Genomic DNA, 25788 nt, shown 5'->3' with positions numbered 1-25788 from the left:
TAATTGGACGTCCTAAAATAGAAACATATATACTTTCTAATTGGACGGAGGGAATATAATATAAAAAATAAAAAATTAAGTGTGATATTTTTAGGAAAAAAAATAGGATGAATAGTGAAAATTTAATCAGAGTTTATTTGTTTATCACTTGGTATGCATAGGTGGATTGTTCAATATTATTTTTAATAGGGCTAAAATATTATTATTATTATTATTTTTATCATTTGTATTAATATTATTTTTAATAGGGCTAAAATATGGAAGCGACCGCGAAAACGAAAATCAAATAATTCAAATGCTATTTGCGTCACCGACGAATCACAAGCAAACTGTTCTTGTTGCCAAAACGCTACAGTCCCATCTCCGGTTTGCAAAACCAACCAGCAACGGAAAACCTATTTCGCAAGCACTTCAAATTTCACACATGGAGAAAAGGCTCCGCTCGTCGCTGCAAACCTCCGCCGAAGATTTCCTCTCCTGCGCCGCTAAATTTCCTCTCAAATCATCCAAATCTTTCATCAAAACTCTGATTAATAGCTTAATTAAACCCACATCCGACCTGACCTCCTCCCTACCCCGCGCCCTCTGCATTTCCATAGCCCAATGTATCTCAAAGTTCAAAAATCAATCTGAATCAGCGTTCATGGCTTCCCCGGTTACGCCTCCGGCGAAGCGCATCCGAAGATCTGGAAGGAACAAGAAGGATGACGGAATGTCTCCCACTAAAGACAACAATTGTCACCAGTCAATTGTTGAGAAGCTCCAGCTTTATGCATACATTGTACAAGTTTGCGCCTTCCACCATGAAAATGTGTTTTCCGATGCTGATTTGTTTCCTGCAGTTCAAAATTTGCATGACAACTTAATTCTGTTCGAATCTGATTCATTTTTGCTGTATGAAATAGCTAACTTATGTGAAGAATGGTGGAAGGGGGATTTGTGTGGAAAAGAAACCCTAATTTCGCAGTCATTACCAGTAATTTTGTCTCGCTCATTGACCCTGAAGAAAAAAACGGATGTTCATCGAATTTACAGACTTCGTGATGCTTTCGTCCTCTTCGATTTTGAGGATGAGAGTATTGAAGACTTGAAGAATTTGCTGATCCGCTGTGTGATCTCGCCTTTGTATTTGAAAACAGAGGAGGGCAGAAAATTTTTGGCATTCATATTCATCCTAAATGTGCAGCTTACAAAGGAAGTGTGCGCTATGGTAAAATCTCAGATCCCATTTGGGCGAAAATCGGTGCTGGAAGCTTATGGGGAAATTGTTTTCAGGGCATGGAAGGCTGTGGAGGGAGAGTGCAGATGTGAAGTTGAAAAGGGGTTTTTACAAGAATTAGTTGAGGGTGCAATATACGCCAGCACAGAAGCATTAGCTGCTTCTATTAGAAGAATGTTAGGAGTTTTTGTTGACAACCGGACCACAGAGGGAGTTGAGAAGCTGATTTTTGGTCTGGCTGAGCCGATTCTTTTCCGGTCACTTCAGGTACTCTGTTTTTGTCTAAAAAAAAGGGACTTGTTTGTAGATTTCTGAAATAATCTCGCTTAGAAACTCTTCAGCATAATTGGCTTACTTGCGCTTGGATATTCCAATAATGTGGCTTTGCAGTATTATCTTGCAATGTTCTCAATCTGCAGATCTGAAGTATGTGTGGTACAATATAAATCTTCACAAATATGTGCTAAGCTTTAAAGTATTGATGTAGAATTTGATTAATATATGCCCCTCTGTTTCCTTCGACTTTCTGCCAGATGTTTAACTTCTTTGCAATCAGTGTATATAGAAAGAAAAAAAAAGGATTTGAAATGTTCTCTACTTCAAAAAGATTTGAAAGTTTGAACAATGGTTCTTGGCAGACTGCTCCTCACTCAATGGTGTTTGGCACATTGCTCACTTTTGCTCTACTTATTCACTCTTTGTTTCCACACTCTGCAACTTTGTTCAACTCAGCATGGTCATCCTTCAACATTGCCAATTCTGCATCTAACAGCAATATTTGTTTGAATGCTTATTTGCACTTCTGTTTCAAATCCTCATAGTTTTCAAGCTCATTTGTATTTGAGCTTGACTTATTTGCGCCTTTGTTTGCAGACTCTTGTTGCTCATGTTGACTTGTGGAACATCATGTCAAAACTAACTCTAGATTTAAAATAAGTTAGTTAGTCTTTGAGGAGTGAGCAATTTATTTATAATAGAATATTATTATTTTCTTTTTCTTTAGTGTTATTGTGTATCATGGGAAGCTTGAGCCACCACAGAAAATGACTTATGCCCACGTAAACAGTTTCTTCAGCATCTAGTGTACTTCTATAATCTAATTATCTCTCTCCGTAGTGTTCCTGAGATTTGATTCATTTCTATAGTGAATCATGGACCAGAGGGAAGGCTCTTTTACATTTTGCTTTCTAGCAACTTAAAGTATTTGGATCTTCTGCAGGTTGCAAACTCGAATGTCCGTCGGAATGCACTGAACTTACTTTTAGTCCTGTTTCCTTTGGAAGATCCTGATGTCACTATGGAGGTTAAAGACACACTATTAGAGAAACAATTCTTTCTGCTAGAGAAGTTACTCATGGATGATTGCCCAGATGTACGATTAGTAGCTGTAGAAGGCTGCTGTCGTATTCTTCATTTATTTTGGGAAGTCATTCCATCCCCGATTATTACAAAGATTATCACCAAAATCTTTGACAACATGACTGCTGATACTTGTGCTGAGGTCAGACTCTCGACAGTGAATGGTGTCATATATTTGCTTGGAAATCCTCAGTCCCATGAGATCCTTAAAGTGCTCTTGCCTAGGATGAGCAAATTAAGTATGGATCCTACAGCAGTTGTCCGTAGTTCTCTCTCTGATCTCCTCCTTCTCTTGAATGACATCGGAAATTTCCAGTTCCATAAGGTAAAAGATTATAACTATTGAAACAGTTGTTTCAATTCCCCTCTTTATGATCCTGTCTGTCTAGTAAAATTTCTGTTTGCTTCTTCAGGTGGTATCAGTAGATGATTTGCTTTCAATACTTGCAAATGACCAACCAGTCATTGGAAGAAAAATCACCAAACTTCTTATTCCATCGTACTTCCCATCTAAAGTGACAGTGGAAGAAGCTTGTAAACGCTGTATTGCTCTTATCAAAAGGTCACCTGCGGCTGGAGCAAGATTTTGTGAGTTTCTAGCTTTGGAAGGAGCTTGCCCGCAATCTCTTTTGAAACTTTTTAAAGTTATTATTGGTTTGATTGTGCCATCTGTTAAACTTAGCAAGGAGCTCATTGAGAGTTTACTCGTAGCTGCCTCTAACCTTTGTTCAAATCTTGCAAAGGATGATTCTTTTAACGCTGCTCTGAAAGAGGATCTCTCTGTTGAGAAGCTGAAAACACTATTTTCTGTTGCTTCTACACCACGTGCCCAATCTTCCGTCTGCAACATTGTTTCAGCAATGTCTCTGGATTCTGTTGGTGGCCTTTTTGAAGATTGCATGAACTTGCTTTCTAAATTCAGTGGTTTAGCTGACAGTGTTGAAAGACAAGCTGATGTAAGATCTGCCCAAAGGATGATCTTTTTGTGTGGCTGGTTTGATGAAATGTTTGAAGCTCTTGTTGGGTTTCTGCAAGATGCTGCCTGGGGATGTCATGAGAAGTTTGGTATAGAATTAGAACAGAATTTTAGGTCAGCAACACGAAAGAAGACTAAATCTTCTATAAGAATTTCAGCAAAGTCAAAACATGTCAAGGGTCATAAGTCATCTCATACGGCCAAAGATAAATTTTTGGAAGATTGTGTAGTTGCCGATGGAGTAGCATGGCACATAAAGGATCTACTGCTGACTGAAAATGCAAGGAAAGTAATGCTAGGTTCTGGAATCTTATCTAATGCACATTATGCTCTAAAGGTCATCTCTGAAGCATGGACTCTAAATGTTCTGCAGTATGATCATTTGGGAATAAGTCCAATTTCTACTTACACAGCACTTACTCTGTGCATGTCTCTTCATAAAATTAAGCCAGATGGAACCCTGGAGTTTACACAGGCAAGAAATGTTCCATCCATGGCCATTTTAACAAATTATGTTGATGTTCAAGATGCACAATTTGTGGCTTGCTATTATCTAAAATCACTAGGAATTGATTTGACTTATGTTATCCAAGCAAGCTAGCCTTTAACTGGCCTCTAGAAGCATTTTCTGTTGATGTTGGACCTATTGTTTCTGACTCGATCCTATTTTGTTCATTACCAGGCAGCTATCCTTGATTCAACATTGGAACATTTGCTTCACTGTGCCTACAATATATTAAGGTCTGCTGAAAAATCAGGTAAATTTCTAGCTCTTGATATACTTGAGAATTGCCCTATGATATGCTTATCCTTTCGTAGATGCTAAACTTTGGTGCCCTTCTGTACTTATTTCCTAAGGGGTAATAGATTAAAATATAGCAGAGATAAGGGGTAACCTCATAACACGGTATTAGTACAAGAGAGATATTCTTAGGTTAGGTTGGGGGATACATAGTCACATGACAACTTGGTTACAGCAGAAAAACTCCATAGTTTCATAAGTTATGTCGGAAGCTCAGGGGAAGGGCAAAGGAAGGTAAGATTCAGCAATTAACTTACATTTAATTTGCGGAATTTACTGTTCATCTTGATCAATTTATAAGAGTGAACTATGAGGTCATACCATGAAATTTATATGGTTGCATTAGTTACTGTCTTTCAGTCTTTATGTCAAACACATTGATGTAATGTAATGCGTGGTAGATTGCCTTTTTGTATTTCGGATATCTACATAGACACCATTAATTTTGCATATATTTGCACAGGTACCAATCCAACTACACTAAGAAGGATACTAACTATGGCGAAGATGCTTACTGCAGTTCTAAAGTTTGTAGTTGATGTCGCTGCTATAAATACTTCTTCCCAGCATCAAGAACTATCCTTGAGTTTCACAATGGAAATTTTGAAATTCATCGTTACAAATTTAAGACAAGGATCCATTGCTCCATTGGGTGAAAAAGGCATGAAAGATTTTTATGTTTGTTTGAAATGTTTCATCACCTATGGAGCCAAATTACTCAACATTGTGCTTACAACCGTGGAAATTCCAGTGCCTAGGCAGGGAGTCTGTGGTCTTGTCAACGAACTTTTTAATCTTTTGGTTTCAGTTGAAGAATTTCTGGGGCATGGATACACCGGTCGTCTTATTCATGTTGTTCAGCCATGGATTCCTGACCTAATTCTGGCTTTGAGTTCCTACTACTTAGTGAAACAAACCCCAGATGAAGACAGTAGTTTTGATTCATTTATGGACGTTGCATCTGAGTTCCCTTCATGGTTATACATTTTAGCCAAGATTGAGCTTTTAGAACTGAGAGATGAAAACTCAGACGAAGAAACAGACAGAGTCCAGCTTCCGAAGGATTTCTCTGCATTTAGGAGACTTGTAGCAACAATGTCTAAGCAATTGAAGTCAAACAATAAAGTACTAGATGCCGGTGGAGCTCTTTTCTTAACATGTTCGATCAAAGCATTAGAGAAAAAGAACTTTGATTTTGCATTAGGCCTTCTGCATTTTGTGTGTGTAAAGTTAGTCAGCCCCAACATGGAATGGAAGGAACTTAAGTTGATGGCAGCATCTCTTGAAGGGATATACTCTGAGGTGAAGACAGAGTTAGAAGATGCGCGAAAGAGTGAAAAAGATAGTGAAAATTTGCAGTGTATAATGGCGGTGCTCGAACCTGTCTGCGCATCACTTATTTATCATGGAAGGAAGCATTCAACTGAAGAAGAATAAGATTGTAAGTCTCTTTGACAAGAAATGAAAAGAATGTTGAAACAACGGTATTTCTCGATTGCTTGCTTCTGTAATCTTCTCTAGTACTATTTCTGGAGTAGAAAATTTGAAGCCATACGATATTGGTTGTACTGCTTTTTGTTGTGCAAGGAAATTGTAAGTAATATGCATCCCTGCTTCTCTCTCCATAACCAGGAAGGTAAAATATATTTAAAAGTTACACTAGGCTTAAAAATGTTTTACTACTATTGCCTATGTATGGTAGATAAAAATTGAAAATGTTTTACTACATTTTTTTTTTTTTTGATCGGAAATGTTTTACTACTATTGTTTTAATTGGAGATTGTTTGTCCATTAATTTATTCAGGGTACTGCTAATAATATTTTAAATATTGATTGACAATATATAAAATATAAGAATTAACAATATGATAATAGTCTAGATAATACATTTCTTTACAAGTATACCAATACAACATATCCAATAAGTGTGGACTGACATCACAACTTTTTTAGTAGTTCAAGTTTTTGTTTTGTTAACAGAATAACAGCTATTGATCTGCAATGGTATGAATCTCTTCTAGAAGACCACTATCCAAATATGCCTACTATTCACTACCATCCAAGTTATATATATGTTTTGGCACTATCCTTTAACATTATATTAAATATTTTTTTTATTTAAAATATTCCATAAAATTTAGTTTCAACATAGAACACCCAATCAAATCTCAATTTTTCGTAATTTTCTACTATATAGTAGTATTCACAAGAATAAATGGAATGTGAATGCTTTAAAATATGGAATTTGATCAATGAACAAAAGGGTACAGATTGCTATAGTTTGAAATTTTGAACCCACATGACATAACATTGGTTTTACTGATTATTGTTGAGCAAGAAAATTTCTAACTACAATGCATTCCTTCCTGCTTCTGTAATGTCGAAACTTTCAGCAGTCTGTCAGTCAGTCAGTCTATGCAGTTGTAGACGGTGAAGATCTTAAAATTCTCTGTGCTAGCTATCTTCTTCAGCTCATGGTGGAATGAAGATGAAGGCTTGTTTGGCATTCTATTTCCATTTCTATTCTACTACACAGGGATGTGCTTTTTCAAGACTACTGCTATGGGCATGCCTAAAAATCCGATGAATATGCTCACCAGCCATTGGAAGATTGTAAGAGGAGTAGTAGTTGCAAAGCTCCCAAGAAATTGGACGATAATGAACTGCGCGAAGATCGTCGATCCCACAACCGAGACAAAGACATAGTTGTCCTGTATACCATCCAGCACGTCGATCTTCTCCATCTCCCGGGAATTCACCTCATTGAATAGCTGCAGAGCAACCAACACTTGGTCGAAATTCTTCCAAGTAAAAAAAAAAAGAAAAGATGGCGACGATTACTGTGCTGAACTGTTGCATTTTACCTGGCAGAAGACAAATGTGTTGAAGATTATAGTGTTGAGGACCAAATCTGATTGAGGATGAGCATGGAGTCTGAAAAATGTCTTTCCAGATCCCTGTAAGAACAAAATCACAATAAATTGAAACAAGGATTGGCCTAAGATGTTCCTCCACATCACAGGGCTGATGAAGTTTCCTTTCCTCCCCACTGGAGGCTTCTTCATTAGCTCATCCGTCGGCGGCTCCGTCGCAAGAGCAAGTGCTCCGAGTGTGTCCATGATCATGTTTACCCAAAGAAGTTGCACAGCAGTGAGGGGTGCTTCGCCTGAAAGAATCAAACCGATCATCATAAAAGTATGAGATATGTATACGCGATGTATTTGATCGAAGAAGTGGAGATTCTTTTCACCAGTGGTGCAAGCTGAGTAGAAGTTCACAGCCAATGCAACAACATTCACTGTCAGCTGGAACTGCACGAATTTTTGGATGTTGATGTACACCGATCGCCCCCATTTTGCGACTGTCACGATCGTGGAGAAGTTGTCATCGAGAATTATTACATCCGCGCTCTCTTTAGCCACCTGATCGATCATTCATTAGTCGTATTCGTTCATACACTACGGATCATCACAACCTTAATCACTTTTACAATGTACCTCTGTCCCGGCGATCCCCATTGCAAGTCCAATATCTGCCTCGTGCAGCGCTGGCGCATCGTTTGTTCCATCTCCCGTTACGGCTACAACTTCATTAAACGTCGTTCGTAAGTGTTTCACCAGCGTATGCTTGTCGAGCGGCGAAGAACGAGCCATCACCTAATAGAATGGTATAATCATCCATCATTCGTCGTATGAACAAATGCATCGAGCAAAGCTTTTACTTACCTGAATCTTGGGGATCAAATCGTTCAATTCCTCCATACGCTTCTCGCGAAAAACAGGACCTTCTATAGCTATCCCGTCATCGGTTAGTATCCCACATTCGCGGGCAATAGCTTTGGCAGTGTTGATGTTATCTCCGGTGACCATCCTTACCGTCACACCAGCTGATCGACAAAGCGCGACAGACTCTCGAACCCCCGGACGTACAGGATCTTTAATCCCGACTATACCAATGCAGGTGAAACCCGAGGCCGGAATAGCATCGTCTGCAGAGAAATCGGGATCCAGATCCTTGTAAGCGAGGCAGAGTGTTCTAAGCGCCTCGCCGGCAAATTGATCGATGGTTTCTTTCAAACGATCGCTCGATGCTTCGTCGAGTGGAACGACTTCGCCGTCCGAATTGATCACATTTTCACATGCAGCTAAGATGATCTCAGATGCACCTTTGGTATGAGCTCTTAAACCTCCATCAGGATTCTCCAACACAATCCCCATTCGCTTTTTCGTCGAATTGAACGGCTCGACCTTAAGTATTTTCGATCTTTTTCGCTCGGCGTGGAAATCTCCGCCTAGCGCCAGCCCAAACAGCAGAATAGCTGCCTCAGTCGGCGTTCCAAGAATCTTGCGCTTTCCGTGGCGGTTAACCACAACTTCTCCTCCGGTGTTGGCGAATATCGACTGATGAAGAAGTTTAAGAGCTTTCTCCGGGATCTCCGAAGCTAATCGAGCGCTTCCCGGCTCGCTTAAATCTCTAACTCTCATGCATATGCAGGACTTCACCACAGTCATTCTGTTGGTTGTTAATGTTCCTGTTTTGTCACTGCAGATGTTTGTAGCTGATCCCATCGTCTCGCAAGCAGCCAAATGTCGAACGAGCGCTTTGTCGTTCATCATCTTTTTCATTGCGAAGGCGAGGCTTAGCGTCACAGCCAGAGGAAGTCCCTCCGGAACTGCGACAACGACGATGGTGACTGCAATGGCAAAGTATTCGAGCAACTCCAAGGCATCGTCGCCGGTCCACTTGAGCGTCGTCGCGTCGTGCCATTTGCGCAGCAAGATTTTCTGGACTAAGACGGCGAATGTCACCACGGCGAAGAAAAGACCGATCTTTCCGATGATCGTCGCCACTCCGTTCAGCTTAACCTGCAGAGGCGTCTCATCGACGCCTCCTTCGCTCAGCGTCGCCATTAGCTTTCCCCATTGTGTTCTCATCCCGACAGTCGTCACCAGCATCGTGCACGTCCCGTCCTGAACCTTAGTTCCCGACAACAGAAAAGGACTCTCGGCGCTGATCATCACCGGCTCGCTCTCCCCCGTCAAACTCGACTCGTCGATCAACATCGAGAACCCCGAAAGGAAAAGCCCGTCGGCGGGGACTTGATCGCCGATCGAAAGATGCACGATATCTCCAGCGAGCAGCTGATAGATCGACATCTTTTTCCGGTAGCCATTCCTTGTCACCTGAACTGCAATCTTCTTCTTCTCCTTGTCCAAATCTCTGAACTGCAAAGACTGCTGATAATCACTTGTTGCAGTCACCATCACCACCAGCAAGATGCTCGCCGCGATTCCAAGCCCGTCGTGAGCTCCCTTTGGCCATCCCTCTGTCGCAATGCCGACGATAAAAGAGACAACGGCGCAGGCGCCGAGGATCATAAGTGTCATGTCGTGAAGTGCTTCCCAAACGAACATCCAAAAGCTTTGAACTTCGCTTTCTTCGAACTTATTGATGCCATATATTTGTCGCCTTCGACTTAAGGCGTCAGGATCGGTAGAAATGCCTGAGGTCGTATCCGTCACAAGCTTATCGGCTATTTGCTTCACCCCTCCATGAAGCTTTAGCTTTTTCATATCGTGCCCTTCGACTATGGACTCTAATTCATCGGCACATATCTGGTAACCGGCAGCTCGGACTTCTTCAGGCAAGGTGTAGTCACTCGATTGCATCCCTGAAAGAAGAACAGAATCGGCGCCAGATGAAAGCGAATGCGCGACGAACAGCAAAAAGAAAAATAAAAACAGAAACAAACCTTGTATGAACTGGAATGCAGCTTTCGATACAAGAACTGCAATCCTCAATTTCTCCTGAAATTACAACACAACACAACACAATTCAATGAATGCTAACATGAAAACAAAAGATTCGAGAAAAAAAGGAAAAAGAAGACCTGATTAGTCTTTCGCATCGCCGCGGCCTCGTTACGCTTGCTTAGATTGGCCGTGAATCGGAATCGCCGTTTCGGATTCTTGACGACGCCGCAGAGATCCCTCCATCGCTGCAGCACCTCCTCCGATGCGTGCTTCGGCTTAACTTCCCATGTATCACTTAGTAAGTTCTCCATTTTCTTGGATTGTTTTTTTGTATTGTAAAATATGATGATGATCTGATTCTTGTTTCTATTTGTTTAGGATCATCTTTGAGGATTGGGAAGAAATGAGAAGAATCATTTTGGACAATGAAAGGTGAAAGTGAAGAGTAAACATCCCAACATGTTTGTTTCTTTCTTTCTATGTTTTAGGAAGAATGAATGAATGAATGAATCTTGATTCTAGTAACTGAACTACGGTCGTCCACTCGTGTCCTAACGACTCTCTTTTCTTGAACGGGTCAAACCGTTTTTATTTATTTATATGGAAATGCGACTTTATGAAAAATGCGATTATGGAGGTGTGCTACGTTGACGTGTCTGTGATATAACGCCCATAACAGACGAACCAATTCCGAGCAAAGGCAATTTATCGATCTCAGATCCTCACCGTCGAAATTCAGATCGACGGTCTGAAATTATTGTTCGCGTTTTTAAAACTACCTCTCTGACTCTCTCTCTCCCGCGTTTTTTGAATTTCTCATTTCAGTATAGGTTGCTTCGGCGGTTTGAGAAACCAGAGACGGCGACGATGAGCGAGGGACCGGGATTGTTCTCGGATTTTGGGAAGAAAGCCAGAGGTTGGTTTGTTTTTTTGTCCTGCGTTTCTGTTTTTGAGTTCTAGTGACGACGATTGTGTTTTTTTTTTTAATTAATTTTGATTTTGTAGATCTTCTTACCAAGGATTTTGTCTCTGGAGGCTCGGATTGCAGATTCTCTTTCTCCATCGATTGTAGGCCGCGTTTTGTAAGATTATTGTTTAACTTTCTTCTTCCATGATAGGTCTGTTTTATTGTTTGGAGTGGTAACAGTATACTCTGTTTTTGTAGCTTGACGATTGAAAGAAATAATAATACAAAATATGGAAGCTTCTATAGTTTGATAGGATTTCAATCATTGCGTAGAGCACTGTGCTTGTTCACGTTGAAGAAGAGTGTGGTTTGTATCTATTTCACATGTGCATAAAGTGGCGGTTTCCAATAGAAGAGTGTTTTGTGGATGGCATTTGAAATCTTCCTCTCTGATTCTTAGTTAGATTGGTTTTGCATCACTAACATTGGATTAGAATTTAGAAGTAGTAGCTATGAATAAACTAATGATTCTGTAAATTGCAATTGTTCTCCTTTCTATTGGGGGTTTCAGATCTGCAAATTCCACCTTCTATAAAGTTTATGCACGATGCAGAGTACTGAATTTTGACTAAATTAAGATTGATTTAATACTCTAGTCCATGGATTCATTTTTCAAACATTCTATGAAGTCACATTCTTTGCATATTAGAAGATTTTGCTTTATGTTCAACTGGGAGCTTCAAATCTTCAAAACAATGTTCTTGAGATGCATCCATTGGTGAATCTTTCTGTCTGTATTCAATATCTTGATTAGTTCTTGTAAATGTTTTATCATCTTCATTAATCATGAGGTAGGTAATGACCATATACAACATCAAACTTCATTTATGCAGGTAATGACAACATCCACAAAGAGAAAATTAGGTTTCACATCTACAGAATTTACATCACATTCCACATACAACAATGTCTCATCAGATCTAAAAGTCCATGAAAATTCGAATGTGAGCTTAACAAATTTTCAGCGCAAGGCGCACATTCGACAATCGATTCATTGATACCTCTGTTCCCTTTTGCAGATCTTATCAACTCTGGCTGTGGCTGATGTTATCCCCTCATCAAAGATCATTGCCACCACTCTGCATTATCCCAATTACGAATCTAGAAAGGTACACCTTGCCATTCTGCCATTACCAAATTCAGTTCTTAACACACTTCATTGCCATTGCAGTTTGAATTTCAGTACTTCCTCCCTCATACAACGTACACAGCAGCTGTTGATCTTAACCACGTCTCTCGGCTGTACAGAATTTCTCCAATTGATTTTTCATTCGCCATTGGCACTCCAACCTTTGCTTTGGGTGCAAAGATCAAATACAATATGACCGAACACAAATTAACAAAATCTGCTGGCATTACCCTGGGAAGTCCAAATTTACGATCCACCGTGATACTGTAAGTCTTGCAATTCACCAATATGATGCATGATAATCTCTCTTAATCATTTCGTCTACTTTGCTTAGATCTTTTTAAGAGGTAGTTAACAGCCTTTTGGCCTTTTTCTTTTTTCTCATCGAAGTGGCGACAATGGCGACACCATGAAGTCCTCGTGCATAGTCTCTCTGGATAAAGAAAAGAGGAGCACTCTTGTGGTATACCGCTCCACCAGGCTCTCGACCATTGAGGAAGTTTTCGGAGTAGGATTATCTTATGCCCCGAATAATTTCCGCTCAATGAAAGTGAAACTCGACAGCCATGGCATATTGGGGGCTGTACTGCAGCATGAGTTCTTTAACAAGTTACTTCTAACACTATCCACTGAATTCGATACCAAAGCCATGAACAAGACTCCGGGAGTTGGGGTCACCGTTTGTTTGAGACAGCCAGAGCCATGAATAAGCCTCGAGAATTTGAGCTGAGACCGAAAGAGAGGTAGCGTGCAGGTACCAACTGCTCAAATCCAACTATTAACTCGGAACTTTTCGTTATAATGATGGAAATATAAATCGACATTTGTTAACATTCATACTTAGGGGAATACTTCTGGCAAAATATGTTGTATATAAATAATTGTTCAACATGATTTCTGGTCCTCTGTTTTATCGATTGTGCACTGCCGATATGTTGAACTATAACAATGTAAATATGAAAGCATGGCTGGTGAAAACCCAAGGAAAAGTTATCGACAGCAATAAACAACACCATTTGAGGTTTTTTTTTTGAAGCTATTCAAGAATAATTGATGTTAGGAAATATTAGTTGGCAATTAACAAGAAATATGACTAATGATATCTTGCTATGAAGTGGCATAGTTTTCTTGATCCATTTTAATTCTTGATGTCAGTAAATTTTGCGATTTTATTGCTTGCTTGCTCATACATATCACATGAGATTTTGTGCTGTGAATTAAAATCTAAATATATTTTTATTTTTTATATATATTAAAGACGTGAAATAATTTCATTCAAATTACCACATAAATTAAAGCTTTAGGATTAAGAAAAAAGAGAGATCTTTAATAACATAGTGTAGATAAAATTCCGATTCTGAATTATCACATAAATTCATCTTCAAAACCACATGAAATAAAAAATAGATGAATCCTTAAACAAGAAGTCACAGAAGAACAGTGAATATAGATATATATATATATATAGGAATCAAATTCAAAGGAAAATTTCAATAGCAAAATCTGCACTGCATGGAAATAGGCAAAATCGAAATTCCGTCGAGATAGCAACGTAGTTTCGAATAATCAACTCTCATCGATTACCTAAATAAAATATATCGAAAGTTATGAAGTAAGACCTTTATTAATCAATGGTCTGCATAATATCCTCTGCTGTGAACTTTGTCCCCTTGTCTTTGTCAGCTGCGGCGCGTCCCTTCGCCTTGCGGTCGAGCAGCGACTTCCGGTCCTTGTCTAGGCGGAGCTTCGATATGACCACTTTGGAAGGATGTACGCCAACGTTGACGGTGGATCCATTAACCTTCTCGCGAGTAATGCGTTCGATGTGGATCACCCATTTCTTGCGGTAAACCTGAACTACCTTACCCTCGCGTCCTTTGTAGGTTCCACGGACCACGCGAACCTCGTCGTCCTTACGGACCGGCATCGAACGGACGTTGTATTTCGACCTAAGATCGGTGTCGAGGGGCGCGCTCATTATGACGCGGCGGACGCTCGACGGCGCCGTGAAGTGCGCCTTCCGGCTCTTGCGCCGAGAGGAGGAAACGCGCGGATTGTACTTCATCTTCGCCGCCGGGAGTGGTGGAGGAATTCGCTGCCTGCAGTCGTCGCGATTAGGGTTTTTTGTTTCAATTTATATATACGGTCATTTGAAATGGGCCGATATTGAGCCCGATAATTAGTTAGGTTTTCTAAATGTATATATAAAAGTTATTTTGGATTTGATCTTGCAAATTCCAAATAATGGACTTTATGGCCCAATCGACATTAAATTGACCTAAAAATTAATTTGGGCTTTCATCTCCCTTGAATTCGATGTATGAACACATTGCAAAAAAAATAGAAACCAAACACATTCTATGATTTAATTGGTATTTTCACAAATTCAATTCAATAAATATTTACAACAATCTATTTTTTCTTAAGATATCATTTTTGCTTACTAATATATTTATATATTATTGTTATCCCAAAATAATACCGGTCCATATGTCTTAAATTTTAGCAACAACAACGTTTCTGTACCCAAAGTTATCATTTAAAAAACTATTTTAATTTAAAATTTTGATCATTTTCGTAACATTAAGTGTATGATAAGTTTGAGGTTGGTCTCACACTATTCATAAAAAGTACATCATTTGTCATATTTTAATGGGTTTTTTTAAAATTTTGTAGTAAATTAAAAATTAATAATATTTTATTAGTTAGTGAATATGACGTAACAATTTTAATATTTTTACCATTGATTTTACAATAAAATAATTATGTTTTTAATAGTATATTTTTAATTTAAAAAAATAATAATAATATTTTAGTATTAATGTATAATTACTTTTATTTTTTTAAAAATATTTTATTAGGGACAAAAATAATGGAAAAGTACTTTCTAATTGGAATGGAAAATACTTTGAAATCAACTCAAATTTTTACTTTTTTTTTTCTTAGAATATTATACAAATATATTTTTTTATTCAAAATATTATATTAGTCACTAATTAATTTTATATCAAGGATTTGTTTAAATTGCATATTTCGGCCCTTTTGGGCTTTGGCATGGTAGAGAGTCAAGTTGGACCACAGAATCTTCTGGTAGCCCAAATGAAAGATTTTGAATTAATTGAAATTTATGTGTATTTGATCAGGACGGATTTTAAAAGATTGAGTAAAAATATAAATTTATTTATGGTAAAAAAAAAAATAGAAAAAGTAGTATATTTTTACCTAAAAAAACGAGAATAAGTTTGGATGACAAAAAATAAAAAGAATGTGAGAATACGTTACTAACAGAGAATATTACCGACTAAAAATATAAAATATGTACAATATTATTTTAAATGTAATATTTGATATTTTTTACTTTTTGTAATAAGTGTTTAAATTTTTTTCTGAATTTTTTTAATATAGAGAATTGTATAAAAAAAATATAAAATATTATTTTTTAGAATCACAGTTCCAAAAAAAGTGTTGCACTATGACCCGATTTATTATAAAAGTTTTATGTATTACTTTCAAGTATTTTGATATAATAATTTTTTATTTAAAAATCGGATAGTATAATAATAAGTAACCCTCTATACTTTGCAAATTAAAATAACTTCAATAACTTCTATCAAAATTTTAAATTTGTACTATTTTCAAACCTTGAATCAAAAAACAAGCATTACATCACACCCCAAACCAACAAATTGTTTTATTTAGACAACATATTTGAACTTTTTTCTAAAAAAAATAAAATAATAATATAAAAATTTACAACCGTTACTCTTTAATTGTAAATCGAATAAATATTATATCGAAATTACTGGCTTACAAATTTGACCCTACAAAACAAATCACATTTGAACAATTTTGGCATTGTCTAGTTTAAAGTTCTCACCTAAATGTCACAAACACATTTGTGTTTAGGTGAGGCATGTCCCTATTAAATAAATATTTTATACTTAAATAAAAAAATACAATTATTAAATAAAACATATATATCGAAAATTAACATATTAAAATGAAAAATTAAATATATTTATAGCAAACATAAAAAAAAAATACTATCAACTTTTCAATTAAAAAATATTTAAATTCAAAACTCTCCGAATTAAAAATAATTCCAAAACTCAAGTCTAAATGGACCTTTGAAAATTTTAACATATAGTAAGCTAAAATTAATTAAATAAAGTAATATGTATATTTCAATACATTAAATAATCGGAAGTATTTTTTTGATTGAGTTTAGAAAAAATTAGTTTAAGTTTATTATGAATGAAATATTTTGTAAAAAAAATATATAAAATTCCAATAATAAAATTTTAAGAAATTTGAAAAAATCCACATTATTTAATCCAATAATAATAATAATGTAAAATTTGTGTACAGAGAGGATGCTCCAGGTCCAGGTCCAGGTCCACTACCAATTGGACGCAAGTCCCATCACCTCAGCTCCCAAGGTGGATCCTACAAAGAGGACACGACGTCGTTTTCGGTAGTGGTCACGCTATAATTTATTTCCACAGAGCAATGACACGTTATGGAAGTCCATTTGGAACAACGGGGCCCGCACCTCTAATGGATCTTACACTTGCTGCCTTTTTTTCCCTAAATTATGCCACATACCCAACCTCGCTTTCATATTTTTAATTTATTTTTATGTCACATTTTTCATATATTATTATTTTTTTCTATAAAAAATTGATTTTCTTTTCTTGTTTTTATTTTTTCACAATATTATACTAATAAATATATATATTTTTTTTCAAAAACTTCTAACTTGAATTTTTAAAAATAAAATACAATAAACACTCATTTAATAATTTTCTTATATATATTGGTTTGTTTGTAAATTCGTAGTTGTGAGATTATAAATTTATAATAATTATTATTATTATTTAATTACTAATATCTCAATATGGAATTAATCTATGTATTATGTTCCTTTTGGCTCATTAAAAAATAATCTTTTTAGAAATTATACTTTTTACATAATTTTAAAATCATTATAAAATACATATTATTATAAACATATAATTATCATTGTTTAATTGATTTATATTTTTTCTAAGAAAATATTTAACTGTGCATGTATTTTATTATTATTTTTTTTAAAAAAAAAGTACAATATGAAGACTACCTTTGTACTCTCTCTGTTCCGGATACCATGTCCACGTTGTCGTTTCTGTTCGTCCTATATACCATGTCACTTTTCTTTTTTGGAAAATGATTACACACTTTAATTTCATTTTAAATTTTTTAATTTTAATTAAACTAATTAGTTATTATAATTATTTATATTATAGGATAATTATTTTCACTAATATATTTCCTAAAATACCGTATCTACAGTGTAACAGACACGGTATCTTGGGACGGAGGGAGACGGAGGGAATATCTTTTAATGATTTTTAAATTCAACATTCAATTTCAATAGTCAGTGAATGTTTAAAAAAACAAAAACAAAACTGAAACCACCATTAAAAGAATAGTCAATTGCGATTATTTTTTAGAAAAATGCAAAAATTGCAGTGCAGTCATTTTCTTGCCATTGCAAAATTTATTTATGTTTTCCTTGATATCGACTTTTTATTTTATTTTTGATATATATATATATATATTGCAATTTTTTATTTTTTTTTTTGCAAATTTGTATAGCCAGAGTCCTGTCTGTACGAATTAAATATTTTTGTGCACAAAATTCACCCGTAGTTTCATGAAATTTCACCAAATTTTTTGTACTTGTGTCAAACTCCATTGTGGTTTCATAAATTTTTTTGTCTAACTCTCTCAATGGTTCTTATTTAACAGTATTTTGACCTAAATGCGCTCAAATTGCGAATAAATTTTAGAATCTCAATTTTTAAACCCCTAAATTTACAAATATATTTATTTTTTTTATATATTTAGCCTAAAAAATAGTAAAAATAAACTTTTAAAACCTAAGAAAAATAACTATTTTTAGTATATTTACTATTTTTTTAAGGTAAATATAAAAAAAATAAATATATTTGTAATTTTAGGGGTTTATAAATTGATATTTTAAAATTTATTCGCAGTTTGAGCGCATTTAGGTCAAATACCGATAAATAAGGACCACTGAGGGGGTTAGACGCAAAGTTTACGAAACCACGAGGAAGTTTGAAAGTACAGGAGATTTGATGCAATTTTACGAAAACATGGGCGGATGTATTTTGTGCAATTTAACCAACATTAAAAATGCATATTTAAAACAAGTTGCAATAATTATTTCACACCAACCCTATTAAATTTTTTGGGCACGCAAGACACCACTAAATAAATAAAATCTTATGGAAGCCTAATGCAGACCATATAATTATTTATTTATTTATTTATTTATTTTACATCATATTATTAATATTACTATTATTATTTTGTGGTGGGTATATGTCCTGATTCACCTGATATATTTTTATTATTATATATTTATTTGATATTTTTTTACACTCAAATTAATACATATGGTATCATTCAAATAAATATTAAAAGTTAAAAACGTGTAGGCAAAAATATTAAAATTTTAGCAAGAGTCATGAATTACGAACATTATCTAACCTAATTTAAATTCATAATCTATATAGTATAGTCCAACAGGACAATTAATCGGTAGAATGAGCCAAAATATAATAAATGAATTGATAGTCAATCCACGACACCAAATAAATAAAATAAAGGTGTTTCCGCAATGAATGACTTGCTACGGATAAATTTGTGACCGTAAAGTAATAAATTTAAATTTTTTACGTCTTTAAATTTTACTTGCTACACATGATTTGTTTAGTATGATTTATCTTTATCGAGTTTAATTTGCAGGTTATTAAGTTCAAAATTTACTTGTAAAAGATCATTTCGATGAAATATGAATTCATAGAGAAATATTGCAAAAGTGTTTAGTTGGTATTTTATATATATATATATAATAATTTAGATATGACATTTGTGAAACTGAAATGATTTATTTTGTAAAAAGAATATAAAAATTAAACAATACAAACAAATAACATATGAACACACACTCTTTGATTTTTCAATATTCATTTATTTGCATATAGAAAAAATAAACTGAAAAAATAATTTTTTTTATTATTATTTTTTATATATATTCATTTTCCAATACCATACACAAAAATTATAAAATCTTTTATTTCAATGCAATGATCATTTCCATCCTAAGTAATTAATTTATTTACAAGATTATGTATATTAGAAGATAAGTAGTGAGGTTTAAGCTTATTATATATAGAGGTTTTAAATTTTTTAAAAATATATAAAATTAGTAAAAGGTTTGTTGCATTTATATAGTACTTTATGAAAAAAATATACAGTATATATTTAATACTCCCTCCGTCAAATTTCTATTGTCCTAAGTATATTTGTACGGGTTTGTAGGTGTTTGTTTTTTTATTATGAATCGACAAATTTGCCCTTAATTGTATAGCAGAGTAATAAATAAATTAAGGATAAAAATGTAAAATTTGTGTTTAAAAAAAAAGAATAGTTATTGAATATCAAATAGGAAAATAGACATTAGTTCGTGGAAGGATGGAGTAATTTTTTTTTTTTGTTTTGTAATAAAATTGTTGATTAATAGTACTTAAATTTTATAAAAATATATGCATATAAATAGAAGTATAGAACCTAAAATTCTTACTTGAAGTTTAATTCAATTTTTGCAACGATAATATAAATATATTTTTTTTCTCACAATATATTATTAGATTATTATTCAAAATAAAACTCAAAACAAAATATCAAATAAACTCACCCTTATTATTGTTATTATTATTATTTTATTATTCTATCTATTAAGTTCTTAAAATAAAAAATAACATAATCATATGAGTCAATTACACATGTTCTATTTTATTTCTATTTCTATTCTTTCAAAAATTAAATAAAAATATTTAACCCGATATATTTATGTAGTAAAAAATTTGATGAATAATTCAAAATTAGATCAAAATTTTTAACAAACACCAAAAGTATATCCTATATGCCCGTATAGTGTATATGTGTGTGTGTATTCTTTTGATTTGATCTTTAAATTTCCTGTAAAAAATTGTGTAATAAAAAATTGTAACCGGACTAAAAAAAAAACCATAGTAATATTCGAAAGAAATAATTTTTAAAAATAATATTAAATATTATTTAAAAAAAGAAAAGAAAAGAGGAAACAAAATACAAATTTCCCACATCACAATCATGAAAAAAAATTTAAAAATCTTAATTTATTGACTATTAAATTCAATCAGGATTTACCCAGATGACAACCGAAAAATAGCGAATGCAGTTCTCACATTATTAAAAGAAAAAAAAGAATAGTTTTACACCAATACATTTCAAATTCAAAAAAAAAAAAAGAAATATATATATATATATATATAATTTGCAACTTTGTTTTGAATATGATATTGAAATACAAGCCAATAGTTCACAAATATATAGTATCTTTTACTAATTTTAGTTACGACACAAATTTTTAATGATATAATTTAAATATTCCATCACCGTTTTATTTATTTTTAATGAAAGTTACATAAATTAAGGGGAAAAAAACATGAATAAGAAAATAAAAAAAAAAGATTGCAACGTATGATAGTAAAAGATTTGAAAGCTATATAATATTTTAACTGTATTTTTTTAAATAAAATATTTTAAATATAAATATAATGTACAATCAAACACTCCATTACAAAATCGACACCTCTTTGTCCTGAAAACAAATAAATAAATATGTAAAAGCTTTTTGGGCCATCCATTATATATATATATATATATATATATATTATAATATCACTTTTTATACCTAAAAAGAAAAGAAAAGAAAATAAAAATCGAAGTCGTGGTGAAACGTATGACCTGATGCGACATCTGTGTAATAACACGACAATTTGTGCTCAATCGTTTTGCAGAATTTCCTGTGTCGAATTGCCACCTAAATTAAGTTTCATCACAAAATAAATAAATAAATAAATAATTTAATTTCAATTATACATATCGAGAAAACAATCCAGGAAATAATAATTTTAGAAATTTAAATTGTGACAGGTGGATTGGATATATCACTAAATTGTTAGGTCACATGAAACAAAAAAATAAAAATAAAAATACTTATTATTGATAGCCTTGCCATGATTTGATATCAATAATAATGCTTCATTGCACGCACCTGGCCGTGTAATAAGGATAATTCATACCTAATTGTTTAAAAGTTCGATTTCATTTTTAAATATTTAAATATTATTTGATTGAAATTAATCACTATCCTTAATAATCTAAATAATTAAAGTATTCTTATTTAATTAAAATTAATAAATGATTAAGATAAAAATAAATCCATGTTGAATTTATGAACAAATCAGCGTAGCATAGAATCCAAATCCAATATTTTTTTAGTACAATGTTTTGGGATGTTGGGTGGTTTTGGGATGTCCTAAAATAAGTACGTGAGGGCTCGGCACACAGTTCACAATGTTTTTAGATAGTAAACATTAATAATTTATTATTAAATTAATAAATTATTATATTCTTTTTTATACGACTAATGTTGATATTTTATTTTTTTTATTATTATATTTTAATAAAATATATACAATATAAATATAATTGATATTTTATATTCTTTACATAATTCTTTATACCATGTATAAAAGATAAATAAAAAAATTACACTTATTACAAAAAGTAAAAAAAGTCAAACATTAAAATAATACTTTCTCCGTTCATCAGAGATGTCTTGTTGGGAGTTGACGCGAGAAATAAAGAATAATGATATTTAATTGAAAATTAATATAAAATAGAATGCAAAAGATAAAAATACCTTTATTTTTTTAAAGATTTTAAAAAATAGGTTAGAGTAATAATTATAGATAGTTTAGAAAATTATAGATAATTTTGTTATAAAAATAGGGATCACACTTATTAAATAAAAAAACATGACCATTGTTTTGGACGAAAAAAAATGAAAAAACAACACAACTCTTTTGAGGGGTATATTTTATACTTTTAACACAATTCTTCATATCACGTACTAGAGATTAATCAATCCAAAACGCTCGATGAATAGAGTTATTCTAAAGATTAATAATTTTATAAAATACAAAAGAATATATTTATTTGTTTATTATTATCCTAAATTAATTTTATATAAAAAAATGTAGAAAATTTTAAAGAAAAAAAAAAGAATTTTAAGTAAGTCTTAATAAATATAAATTTAAATTAAAATTAAATTAATTAATATTTGTATTTAAATTGGATAAAATTTTAAAAAGTAGAAAGAAATCATTATGGCACTTGCCAAAAAGCAAAAATAGTGATTTTTTTTACGGGGAAGGAAAGTGTATTTAAAAACTAACAAAATTAATAATTATCTTCCCAAAATTTGAAGTATCTATTTATGGCCTGATTCCAACAATAGAAATGAAAACTTGCAGACTGTCGGCACTCCAGAAAATCTGTTCCATCAAAAAATTTAGGCTCTAATCTTAACCTACAATCGATCCATTCCTGTTTCGTGGCGAGCCGCAGTGTCCTCACCGTGTGCGCATGAGGTTTGAGTTCCGATATTCCTGCTGCCCTAGCATCTAGCATCGCCAAAATTTAGTATTCGTTTACTGGATGGGATAATGAATCAAATTGAATTTCACTTGAAAACGAGTTGTGGAGTCAATCTGATTATTTTCATTTTTTTACTTTTGCAGAGAATTTCGTTGCCATCGATGAATCTGGGCTGTATCTGCATTTAATGCGCGCTGCATTGTCAACATAATAAACAAGGCGATTCCGCAAGAACTATTGGGTTGTTTGGAAATTTGGGGAGAGCAAATATGTCCGCCGTTAGCAGTCATGCGATGAATTTGTGCAAGTCCTCGGATTTGTTCCTCTCCAATGTGTTATACGCCAAGCCGGCGTTTGTAGACTTGTCGGCGTTTAATTCAGGATCTAAGAAATTGGGAATTTGCGGCGAGTGGCCGAGATCCAAGGTTTTGGCGCCGGTCATGGCAATAGAGTCCTCCAAAACGACGACGCACGTCAATGACCGAGCAGAGGAAGTTGAGCGGGGTTCCAAAGGCGAATTTCTCAACAACGAGAACGGCAATTCGTCTGGTACGCTGTTATTTCATCACTATCTACCGTCTCCATGCTGACCGATCTGTTGTCTTCAATTAATTGATTAGTTTTTGCGCCGATCACTGACCAGGGAAAGGAACAGTTCAGAAGCCCAGCTCTGGGAATTCAACGAATATTGTATGGCACAACTGTTCTGTGGAGAAGAGCGACAGAGAGAGATTGCTCAATCAGAAGGGCTGCGTTATTTGGATAACGGGGCTAAGTGGTTCAGGTTTGCAAGGCTTCTTTGAGCTGCTATTGACTTGGTTTAATATATTGAATTGTTTTTTTACCCTTATGGTTTCAATTTCTTGTTCTCATACTGCTCAATTCCTGTATATTTATTACTTTGGACCATGTGCTGTAATATCTCTTTTAGGAACATGGTAAAACAGAGTTTTTGAGATTGATTTTAAATTTTAGTCATTGGACTTGGAAAGTGCTTGTTGATAATTAATATGGTATAATTGGAGGAATTAGGTTATCAGCAATCTCTAATTTTCAGCGAAAATGTAGCGGGTTTGTACCAAGTGAGGAGAGTTCTGGATTGTGAATTATTTCAATCTCAAACAGGGAAAGTTTGCAAAAATTGGTTAGTCTGATGATTTATGGTGTAAACTTGCTTTAAAACTTCATATTTTCTTGGCACCATGGTTTATCTCTTTATGGATTACTGAAGTTTCCATGAGTTTGCACTAGTTAAAAACATAATTTCTTTTGTTCTTCCAGAAAGGCATGGAAAAGGGAAGAATGCAAGCATCTATAATAGAGCTTTGTAATATTGTTGTAGAATTTTTCGAATAAAATTTAGTCTCCTTTGTTCTTAACATAATTGGTCCAACCCTATCATAACTGTGATTTTATTCTTGGATTCTATCATATCTTGGCCTTCTATGATGCAACTTTATTTTGATACTGAGCTTTTACTTCAGGAAAGAGCACTGTGGCATGCAGTTTAAGTAATGCTTTACATGCTAAAGGGAAGCTCTCATATATCCTTGATGGGGATAATTGTAGGCATGGTCTGAACCGTGATCTTACTTTTAAAGCTGAAGACCGCGTAGAGAACATACGCAGGATGGGTTTGTTGCTGCCTCAATAGTAGTAATTATTTATTTATTTTTCTAACAGAAGATTCTAATTACCTTCCTATTATTTGAAACAGGGGAGGTGGCTAAGCTATTCGCTGATGCCGGAGTTATTTGCATTGCAAGTTTGATATCACCCTTCCAGAAGGACAGAGATGCTTGCCGAGCTTTACTGCCTGAAGGAGATTTTATTGAGGTTATTATTTTTGCAGTTCAAATTTGACACGGATCTGAATTTCTCATGTTTCCATCTATGCCGGAAAGACCAAGCCTTACCTCCCCTCCTTTTCAGGTATACATGGATGTGCCTCTACAAATTTGTGAAGCAAGGGACCCCAAGGGATTATACAAGCTGGCTCGAGCTGGAAAAATCAAAGGTATTTTTCTTGTTCTCATATGAGTAAATTAGATTTTAAAATTAGTTAAGTTTAGTCCAGCCGGAAATTTGATATCAGTGTTGTGGAATTATTTTATTACTGCTTCTTGCACCATCAGTTTAGAACAGCTACCTGGAAAGATTGGTGCAAGATTGATCTTGTTAGAATTAGAAGGAACTGTTTAATAATGGGTTTTGATTCGACACTCGTATAAACACATTGTTAATACAAACAACAAAGAGTTATAAGCACCATAGAAAATGCTTCCGCATATCTTTTTCCCACAACATTGAATTTGGGCATATGTGTGAATCATACAACTAAATCAACGAATGTTTGTTGCTTTGTTTACATTTTGCTGATGTTTTAACAGAAAAAAAATATGTTCATTCTTTTCTTGTTTCAAGAAATTGTTACATTATGTTGATATATTACTCTTTTACAGGTTTCACCGGAATTGATGATCCATACGAACCACCATCAAACCCCGAGGTTTGTATTTCCATTTTCCATCAATAGAGCTTCTTATCATATACTGTCTTTAGAATTCATTCCTTGGAGTACAGTCTTGGAAAGTTAATTCTATTTTTGCTTCCGCAGATAGTGCTGTCTCAAAGACAAGGATCCTGCGATGCTCCCGATGCCTCGGCAGAAATTGTGATTTCATACCTTGAAAGGAAAGGTTATCTGGAGGCATAATTCTTCTACCATCCTGCTCGCCAACAGAAGCTCGAATTTAAGCTAGATTATATTGTTATTGTTATTGTTAAATTATTAGTCAATAAAACATCCTTGTTGTCTGAAAGTAGTACCAAAAACACCTGGAAATGATCCAGTGATTATGTATATGCATGCATTTGCTTATGTAATGAATAAACTTGTTTGATGAATGGAATTTCATTGTTCCTTGGTATTGCTTTTATATGTGTATATATATATATATATATATAACGTGAAAATCTGCAGTGGTATTTGGGGTAAACCCCGACCTGGAGGCGTCGTCGGAGCT

At 34.1% G+C, this 25788-nt stretch overlaps 5 protein-coding genes across 5 annotated transcripts; 3 read left to right on the top strand and 2 right to left on the bottom strand.

Moving 5' to 3' along the window:
- The first annotated feature begins 322 nt into the window (after positions 1–322).
- LOC127248671 (uncharacterized) lies at positions 323–5957 on the top strand. Its single transcript, XM_051271132.1, has 5 exons — positions 323–1486; positions 2439–2903; positions 2992–4029; positions 4237–4312; positions 4820–5957. Exons 1-5 carry the CDS (start codon positions 425–427, stop codon positions 5791–5793), a joined length of 3615 nt encoding a protein of 1204 aa, XP_051127089.1. The 5' UTR covers positions 323–424; the 3' UTR covers positions 5794–5957.
- Positions 5958–6637: 680 nt separating this feature from the next.
- LOC127248672 (calcium-transporting ATPase 2, plasma membrane-type-like) lies at positions 6638–10563 on the bottom strand. Its single transcript, XM_051271133.1, has 6 exons — positions 10247–10563; positions 8082–10163; positions 7854–8012; positions 7607–7778; positions 7221–7522; positions 6638–7127 (listed from the first exon to the last, which is right to left on the bottom strand). The coding sequence occupies exons 1-6, from the start codon at positions 10418–10420 to the stop codon at positions 6885–6887; spliced, it is 3132 nt and encodes a 1043-aa protein (XP_051127090.1). The 5' UTR covers positions 10421–10563; the 3' UTR covers positions 6638–6884.
- Positions 10564–12385: 1822 nt separating this feature from the next.
- LOC127248674 (mitochondrial outer membrane protein porin 2) lies at positions 12386–13170 on the top strand. Its single transcript, XM_051271136.1, has 2 exons — positions 12386–12471; positions 12596–13170. Exons 1-2 carry the CDS (start codon positions 12398–12400, stop codon positions 12909–12911), a joined length of 390 nt encoding a protein of 129 aa, XP_051127093.1. The 5' UTR covers positions 12386–12397; the 3' UTR covers positions 12912–13170.
- A 375-nt stretch (positions 13171–13545) lies between these two features.
- On the bottom strand, positions 13546–14328 carry LOC127248673 (60S ribosomal protein L26-1). Its single transcript, XM_051271135.1, has one exon. It carries the CDS (start codon positions 14268–14270, stop codon positions 13830–13832), a length of 441 nt encoding a protein of 146 aa, XP_051127092.1. The 5' UTR covers positions 14271–14328; the 3' UTR covers positions 13546–13829.
- An 8257-nt stretch (positions 14329–22585) lies between these two features.
- LOC127248749 (adenylyl-sulfate kinase 3-like) lies at positions 22586–25692 on the top strand. The gene is made up of 8 exons (XM_051271266.1): positions 22586–22755; positions 22906–23311; positions 23406–23546; positions 24247–24396; positions 24480–24598; positions 24695–24779; positions 25225–25271; positions 25380–25692. The coding sequence occupies exons 2-8, from the start codon at positions 23032–23034 to the stop codon at positions 25476–25478; spliced, it is 921 nt and encodes a 306-aa protein (XP_051127223.1). The 5' UTR covers positions 22586–22755; positions 22906–23031; the 3' UTR covers positions 25479–25692.
- The last annotated feature ends 96 nt before the right edge of the window (positions 25693–25788 follow it).

Source organism: Andrographis paniculata, unplaced genomic scaffold, assembly GCF_009805555.1.
Source record: "Andrographis paniculata isolate CXL003 unplaced genomic scaffold, ASM980555v1 Contig34END, whole genome shotgun sequence".
Lineage (NCBI taxonomy): Eukaryota > Viridiplantae > Streptophyta > Magnoliopsida > Lamiales > Acanthaceae > Andrographis > Andrographis paniculata.
Note: the sequence above shows the minus strand (reverse complement) of the source record. Positions and strands in the feature narration are given on the sequence as shown.

Coding starts and splice junctions, on each gene's coding strand:
- LOC127248671 (XM_051271132.1), top strand. CDS start 425: ATGGAGAAAAGGCTCCGCTCGTCGCTGCAAACCTCCGCCGAAGATTTC. Junction 1,487..2,438: donor TTCTTTTCCGGTCACTTCAG/GTACTCTGTTTT, acceptor GATCTTCTGCAG/GTTGCAAACTCGAATGTCCG. Junction 4,030..4,236: donor GAACCCTGGAGTTTACACAG/GCAAGAAATGTT, acceptor GTTCATTACCAG/GCAGCTATCCTTGATTCAAC.
- LOC127248672 (XM_051271133.1), bottom strand. CDS start 10,420: ATGGAGAACTTACTAAGTGATACATGGGAAGTTAAGCCGAAGCACGCA. Junction 10,164..10,246: donor CGATGCGAAAGACTAATCAG/GTCTTCTTTTTC, acceptor TTGTAATTTCAG/GAGAAATTGAGGATTGCAGT. Junction 7,779..7,853: donor TGGGGATCGCCGGGACAGAG/GTACATTGTAAA, acceptor ATGATCGATCAG/GTGGCTAAAGAGAGCGCGGA.
- LOC127248674 (XM_051271136.1), top strand. CDS start 12,398: ATGACCGAACACAAATTAACAAAATCTGCTGGCATTACCCTGGGAAGT. Junction 12,472..12,595: donor TTACGATCCACCGTGATACT/GTAAGTCTTGCA, acceptor TTCTCATCGAAG/TGGCGACAATGGCGACACCA.
- LOC127248673 (XM_051271135.1), bottom strand. CDS start 14,270: ATGAAGTACAATCCGCGCGTTTCCTCCTCTCGGCGCAAGAGCCGGAAG.
- LOC127248749 (XM_051271266.1), top strand. CDS start 23,032: ATGTCCGCCGTTAGCAGTCATGCGATGAATTTGTGCAAGTCCTCGGAT. Junction 23,312..23,405: donor CGAGAACGGCAATTCGTCTG/GTACGCTGTTAT, acceptor ATCACTGACCAG/GGAAAGGAACAGTTCAGAAG. Junction 25,272..25,379: donor AACCACCATCAAACCCCGAG/GTTTGTATTTCC, acceptor TTGCTTCCGCAG/ATAGTGCTGTCTCAAAGACA.